Genomic DNA, 7825 nt, shown 5'->3' with positions numbered 1-7825 from the left:
GTTAAATAAAACATGGCAGAAAAGAGAACAACTACTGGAGTTTTTCTTGGTTGTCTATCATTTGCCAAACATAGTAAAAATAAGGTTTACAAAATTTGAACGTGAACGCAAGGATATTCATTCAGTTAGAGGATCCCGCTATTGTCGCAGATCCATATATAAATACTTGTAAGGTTATAATTCACGAACGCAATTCATATGAACCCTCTCTTCAAATCCAAACCCACCATGACAAACCCTAATCTCTTATCACTTGCCCTCCTTTCATTGCTTTCCTTCATCTCGATATGCAGTGTAAATGCATCGAGAAGATTGGGTATGGTCTGTTGTATATATTTCTGTTTTGTTTGAGTAAAATGTTCAATAATTACGTACCATTAATTTGGTCAAAACAAATGGGTGTCGATGGCTTTAATGCTATGAAAAAAGACGTGAAATGAAATTCCTAAGTTGGTATATGTGTGTGTTTAGAAATTAAGAAGACAGCTAGATATAAAGAAACGAAAAGAACACCCCGGCCACCTGAATAACATTACGTTGTTCTTTCTCTTCCAGAGCTCCATCATCAAATATCACCTGCTTTTTAATTACCAATGGCCTCGCCTTGCCCCAGGCCTTGTTGACAGTTCTTGGAAAATTAACTTTGAAATGACTTCTTATGGTCTTGAAATTCAAATATTTTGTAACAATTTTCTAGAGTATATAAGATTTTTTTAGAAAATGTTTTATATATAAAAATCTTTTGAAACAGCCAAGAAACTAGGTTTGATCGTGTCTGTTATCCATATACTAATTATATGCTGTTTTATATATTTAACGTTTAGTTGTTATCCATATATAGGGTTGAGATCGGGTACAATGTCTACTAGTCTAACATGAAACCCAAACACAATTATGTCTTAAAAATCAAAATGTGTGATGACCGGATATATACGATTTTCTTATTCTTCTTTATAATATACATTTTCTTATACGTCAATATATACACATCTTGTTAGCTGCATGCATGCAAATCTGAAACTGATCGGCCATGCACTTATTAAACAGCGGACGTAGACAAGCAATTCGGGTATGCAGCCGGGGCTCCAAATGAACCAGCGAAATGGGGAAGTCTTAGGGCGGACTGGAAAACTTGTGACATCGGAAAATCTCAGTCTCCTCTTAATATCGACACCAAACAAGCACAAATGCAGCCACCCGACTTGAAAATGGCTTATAAGGACGCACCTGCTAAACTTGTCAATATAGGCTTCTTTCTTAATGTATATAAACTCAGTACTAGCTCTTGTTTACATATTTACATGTTACGATCATCATTATATATTGTTATTGTTTCAAGTTTTCTAAATTTTCAGATAGAATGGCAAGGAGATGCCGGAGGAATATCAATAAATGGCGTAAATTATAATCTAGTTCACTCTCATTGGCATTTTCCCTCTGAGCATACTATTGATGGGAAAAGGTATATGTGTTTTGTAGCATGTTATGCTCACCTTTTTAGAGTTAACGTTTTTTTTTTTTTTTTTTTTTTTTGCACAGAACTCTCCAAAATTTAACCGCTTTAATATGCGTATGCATGCTTTCTTTATATAGGTTTGATGCGGAACTACATTTGGTTCATAGCAACGAAAAGGAAGAACTGGCAGTTATGGCCAGCCTTTACACCATTGGACAACCTGATCCCCTAATTCAAAGCGTATTAGCTCTCTCTCTCTCTCTCTCTCTCTCTCTCTCTCTCTCTCTCTCTCTCTCTCTCTCTCTCTCTCTCTCTCTCTCTCTCTCTCTCTCTCTCTCTCTCTCTCTCTATGTATGTATGTATGTGTATGTATGTATGTATACTGAAATCTAAGTATAAAGACAAAATATGATTCAATTCAAACTTATGGTTTAATTAATCGATGCAGCTGGCAGACAAGATGAAGGGGCTTACTGAGACCAAAGGGATTGATGTAGGGACAATAAGTGCAAGTAATATAAAGTGTGGGGGTACAAAGTATTTCAGATATATCGGTTCGCTTACAACTCCTCCATGTACGGAGGGTGTCACTTGGACAATCGCAGAAAAGGCGAAAACAATTTCACAAGACCAAATCCAAATGATTAAAGAAGATCTCGAACGTGTAAGTCTTTCTTTCCATTTTGCATATATATATATATATATATATATATATATATATATATATATATATATATATATATATATATATATATATATAGATTTTCTAATATGTGTCATAAGGGCACATATAAAAAGCATTAATGATGATATATATTACCATAATTAATTATAAAATACATTAATTATAAAAAATATTACCATAATTAAATGTGAAGTGCATTAATGATTTCCATAATAAATCTATTTCGAATTTAATATATATAGACAAATTCTAATTAATAAGTATCTTTGACTTAAATATATCTAAAACATGTACATATCGCCAATTTGTATATGTGCAAATAGGTAATGCATGTGATATATTAATTGGGGCATTATAAATAAAAGTTTAGATTTAAATGTTTTTAAGCTTGATTAAGATGTTCTTTTGGGGCTAATCACTAAAAACCAAAAGCAGAAGCAGGTTACGTACGTCATAAATGACCGACTCTTGAACAATATATAGCACTAATAATTACCTAATATTCAAAATGCATTTCCTTCACAAAATTGCTTTATCCATGGTCTCCCACACTAGAAATATCTTTAAAATTCATATTTTTTACACACGAAATTGATGTCAGTTTTGCAAGAAAAGAAATTCATATTCTTGTAGTCGGGAGTGAGGACCATTGATAAAATATTATAAAAGTTCATGACTATAACAACTAGTAAAATTTTATGATTTTAACATGAAAATTGGTTAATTTAGTTAACCCAGGTTTGAATCATTTTTAATAAATGAAGGTTTTTTTTTACACATGTCATTTTCTCCTTCATTTTAACGATTATCATTTTGTGAGAATTTTAGAAATTTTATTTTCCACTTGTTATTTTTTTTGTGATTTCCATTTTCTTAAAATAAAATTCTATAAAATTGTAATGGATTCTATAAGGAAATAAAATCATTCTATTAATTTGGTAATAAATTCTCATAAATACTACTGACGATTTAATTTGTTTTGCAAATTTTCAGAAGATTACATTATGTTATGTAAAGTATTACATTATAAAATATTTCATATTTATATATCGATATTAAAATTTTATTCTTAATAAACTCGTGTAATACACGAGTCTCACACCTAGTTATACATATTTTAACCTTAATTGGGGTAGACTGATGTTAAAAAAAATCATCTGTCATATAGTAAAGTTATAAAGAATCTTTATTTTGACTTTAAATTTGGAAAATGGAATAAACATTTTCTCTCGAATGTGAAAAAATTATATCAATCAAAATTTGATTAACTAGAAATGAAATAAGGTTGTCTTTGACACGTTACAACTAACTTATTTTTTGAGTTATTTTATATTATTATATTTGACAAACAAAAATGTAGCTGATAAATTATTTTTTTTAAACACTAGCTTTTTAAAAACTATTTAAACTAGTTTATAAGGAGTTTTTTTTTAATTTTCGAATATACTTTTAATTAATTATAAAAAACATATTCTTCTAAATATCTTTTATATCTTCCGGCTAGTTTATCAAATAATTTTTTTACCAAATGTCAATTTTTATCAGTTATCTTATAAATTAATAATTAGTTTTCCAGCTAACAACTAATTTTCAGCTATCAACTAGCTTTGTTCAGCTATCCGCTAGCTTTTTAACTAGTCTACCAAACATAACCTAAATATTTAATGATCATTAGGGACGGACAAAAATGTTTTATAATATAATTATAAGAATATAAAATGACTTGTTATTTTTTGTTTCTCTTTTAGGAATTTCAAGAAAATTCAAGGCCAATTCAGTTACGTGGAGAAAGGTCAATTTTGCAATTTGATTTACCTAACGAACAATGAGACGAATGGTCAATTCATGGATAACATTTTATATGTAAAAGTTAGAATTTGTAGAAATATTCATTATGTTTTATTAATTTTACATCTCTACGAAATCCTAGATTATGTTTTTGCTCATTTTTTGTTCTTCGTATTGATTATGATTTACAATACACACACACACACACACACACACACACACACACACACACACATATATATATATATATATATATATATATATATATATATATATATATATATATATATGAAATATGAGACATTTCTCTTTATCAAACTCCTTATTATCTATATCCTTTATATATATCCTTTTGTTATTTATATTTAATTTATTTAAGTATAAAATGTTGTTTACAAATGTATCCAATATTTGTTTGCAAAGAATTGTTACAGGAGGGTAGAATTTGTCAAGTCTTAAAGATATTTGGATTGCGGCTCACTTCTTCTAAACTTCAGATGGCACACAGGTCTTACATGTATCCAGTTGAGATTAGTAGCATATAATGTAGTTTGTGTGCATATGAGCTCATTTTTCACTGATTACTCACACATACATTCTTTGTTTTCTCTCCAGTTTTAGGGTTTCCTCTTAGGGTTTCGGTCGTTGTTCTTGCATTTGTAATATCTATTCATTCCTTAATTAAACCGAGAGTAGTATAGGTTGAGTGTTGTAATGAGGATTTTATAATGAGTTATTGAGTGTTGTAGTGAGTTTTCAGCTGTAAGTTCCTTCAAAACCAACTAATTCTTACTTGCAATAAAATAATTGTTAATGTTGTCGTAATTTAGTGTTTTATTCATGGTATCACATCGAGGTCCTACTTGTTCCTGATTTCTTATTATTTCGCATCTAGATGTGGATATGTTGGTTTTTTGGTTGATCTAGGGTTTCTGTGTTTTTATAAGTCTCTTGTTCGATTGAAGGTTTTTGTGTCTCCCTTGGTCTATTCTTGATATTGAAGGCTATCAATCATTATGCAATCTTGTTTGTTGACGTTGTCATCTCTAGTAATGCTTTGTCACATTGTTTAGTAGTAAACATCTATGTTAACTTTTGTTACCCTAACAGCCAACGCTAAGTTTCTTCGATCAACGCTAAACCTGTGTAAACTAGTTCTATAAATGGAGGTGATCCATGGTAATTGAATGCATTTCTACTTCAGTGTTAGATCTTGTTGCTCTAATAAGTCTACATTGCTACTTGCAGAGCTTTTAGTTGAATCACTGTAAGTTTTGCATGCTTGTCTTGTGTTTGGATTTATCCTGGGTAGATTCATTTGTGCTTTTCTATGAGTGTTGTTTTTTGTATGTACCTTATGTTGTTAGGTTTCTTTTCTTGTTAATATGACTGGCAGTACTCTTGAAACTGGTGAATCATCTAATAACAATGAAACTATTGATTTTGATGATCCTTTTTATATGCATCCTTCTTACAATATTGTTTCCACTATTATTAGTTTTAAACTTCTTAGAACTAAAAAATTTAGGATATGGGGATGACAAAATCTTTGAAGGCTCGAAATAAAATTGGATTTATTGATGATATTATTATTAAAATGAAGGATAATACTGTTAGATCACTTTAGTGGGATAAAGTAAATGCTATAGTGCTCTTGGATCTTAGGATCTCTATTTGAGTCTAAATGTGTTGGGCATGCTTGTTTTGAATTTGCTCTTGATGTTTGGACTGAACTTTTTGATACTTATAATAAGGTTGATGGTTCGGTTGTCTTTAACTTACATTAGCTTGTTAATTCTCTTACTTAAAGTGGCTTAAGTGTTGCTAATTATTTTAATAAACTTAATTCTCTTTGGAAGGATTTGATGGTCTTACTAGTTAGATTGATTGTACTTGTGAAGCTGCTACTCAGTTTAATAATCATTCAAAGTTAATGAATTTAATGCAGTTTCTCAGTGGTTTATATGACTAAACTCATTTAGTCAAGTTAAGATTCGTATTTTGCTTCTTGAACCTTTGCCTAATGTGAAAACTGCCTTTTCACTTGTTTCTAGAGAAGAATTCTATAATTGTATCATCTAATAGAACTTAATCTTCTAGTTTTTATTGGTAAAGTTAGTGACATTAGGAAATCTAAAGGTAGAAATCAGATTTTTGAATGTAAGGATTGTGGTCTCAAAGGTCATACCTTTGAGAATGAGTCTTCTAACACTTCTACATGCTCTGTGAATAAGGTTGATAAACTCTTTTCTTACTTCTGATCAATATTCTAAAATCATCTCCCTTCTGAATGAGAAACAATTTGTTGAGGAGATGTCCGCTAATTCCAATATGGTAGGAATTTCTTGATTAATGTGTCTCCTACTAATAATAATTGGGTTGTTGATTCATGAGGAAGTCAACATATGACTACTACTAAATCACAGTTAGTTGATATTGGGATATTTCTAAGTTAAATCTTAAAATTGATCATCCAAATGGATTAATTTCAAGACTTAATAAAATTTAAGATATGCACTTGTCTAATTCTATGTCCTTACTTGAGTTACTTGTTGCTCCATATTTTCATGTTAATCTTTTTTCTGATTACAAATTATGTAGGGATAATAGATGTTAGGTTTTTTTTTTATGAAAAGAAGTTTATTGTTAAGGATTCACTGTCCAAGGAGAAAATGGAGATTGGTAATGAGTTTGGATGACTATGTTATCTTAATAATAAAAATAAAGGTAAGTCCTTGTTGTCTAAGTCTGTTACCTTTTTTTTTTTGAAGTTAATTTGATATAGTAGACTTGGACATCCAACTGATCAAGCTTTAAACTATTTAAAAGGTTCATTATTTTTTGGTAACGAATCTATTCCTCCCTATGATGAGGTGTGTAATAAAGCTAAAAAAACTAGAGAGTACTTTCCTTTAAGTGAACACAAAACTAGCTATCTAGGTGAAGTTATTCATGTTGATGTTTGAGTTCCTTACAAAGTTATTGCTTCTCGGGGTTTTAGGTTTTTCTAACTATGGTTGATGATTTTTCAAGGGAAGCTTGGGTATATCCGTTAAAAACCAAAGAAGAAGTGTTAACTTGTTTCCAAAGCTTTTATGTGCTTCATGAGAATTAGTTTAGTATTACTTGTGTACATCTGATAATAGAACTGGGTTTGTTAATATTATAATGAAAACCTTTTTTGAAAGCAAATGAATTGTTCATCAAACTACTTTTGTCCATACACCACAACATAATGGTGTGGTTGAAAGAAAACATAGACATCTTCTGAATGTTTCAAGATCTTTATTATTTCAATCAGGGTTACCTATAAAGTTTTGGGGTTATGTTGTTCTTACTGATGTGTTTTTAGTTAACAGAATTCCCTCTTCTGTTCTTAAAGTGAACTCACCTTTTGAACTGGTTTATAAACATTAACTTTTTTTTATAATATTATGGTGTTTGGTTTTTTAAGCTTTGCTACTAAACTTAAAGTTTCTGATAAATTTTCTAATAGGTCTGAGAAGTGTGTATTAGTTGGTTATTCCATTGAGAAAAAGGATATAATGGTTATAGTCTTGATGATAGAATTTCTTTCTTTTCCAAAGATGTGAAATTATATGAATCTGTTTTTCCATACAAATGGTTTCCAAGTCTGATGGTATTTTTCTTGATGAAACTTTGTTTGATTGTTCTGTACCTTGGGATCCCTTTTCCTATGACGAGTTGATTGTGTCTGATACAATGAATGTTAATCATTTCATGAGAAGTTCTGAAAGTAGCAATCAAGGTGGTATTGTTGGTGCAAATCATTCTTTGAAAGCAACTGATTATGACTATGATGGTACTTGTTCTTTGGGTGTTATCTAGATCAAGTCTGGAAGGTATTCTAGATGTTATGGTAAGTACATTGCAGT

At 30.2% G+C, this 7825-nt stretch overlaps 1 protein-coding gene across 1 annotated transcript; it reads left to right on the top strand.

Moving 5' to 3' along the window:
- Window positions 1-205: 205 nt before the first annotated feature.
- LOC145012824 (alpha carbonic anhydrase 4-like) lies at window positions 206-4028 on the top strand. The gene is made up of 6 exons (XM_078971624.1): window positions 206-316; window positions 1048-1262; window positions 1356-1462; window positions 1594-1696; window positions 1905-2120; window positions 3890-4028. Exons 1-6 carry the CDS (start codon window positions 229-231, stop codon window positions 3968-3970), a joined length of 810 nt encoding a protein of 269 aa, XP_078827750.1. The 5' UTR covers window positions 206-228; the 3' UTR covers window positions 3971-4028.
- Window positions 4029-7825: the final 3797 nt, after the last annotated feature.

This window comes from Lactuca saligna, chromosome 8 (assembly GCF_052625555.1).
Source record: "Lactuca saligna cultivar CGN05327 chromosome 8, ASM5262555v1, whole genome shotgun sequence".
Taxonomy (NCBI): Eukaryota; Viridiplantae; Streptophyta; class Magnoliopsida; order Asterales; family Asteraceae; genus Lactuca; species Lactuca saligna.
This window is presented reverse-complemented; position numbering and strand designations above follow the sequence as displayed.

Coding starts and splice junctions, on each gene's coding strand:
- LOC145012824 (XM_078971624.1), top strand. CDS start 229: ATGACAAACCCTAATCTCTTATCACTTGCCCTCCTTTCATTGCTTTCC. Junction 1,263..1,355: donor ATATAGGCTTCTTTCTTAAT/GTATATAAACTC, acceptor CTAAATTTTCAG/ATAGAATGGCAAGGAGATGC. Junction 1,697..1,904: donor CTGATCCCCTAATTCAAAGC/GTATTAGCTCTC, acceptor TAATCGATGCAG/CTGGCAGACAAGATGAAGGG.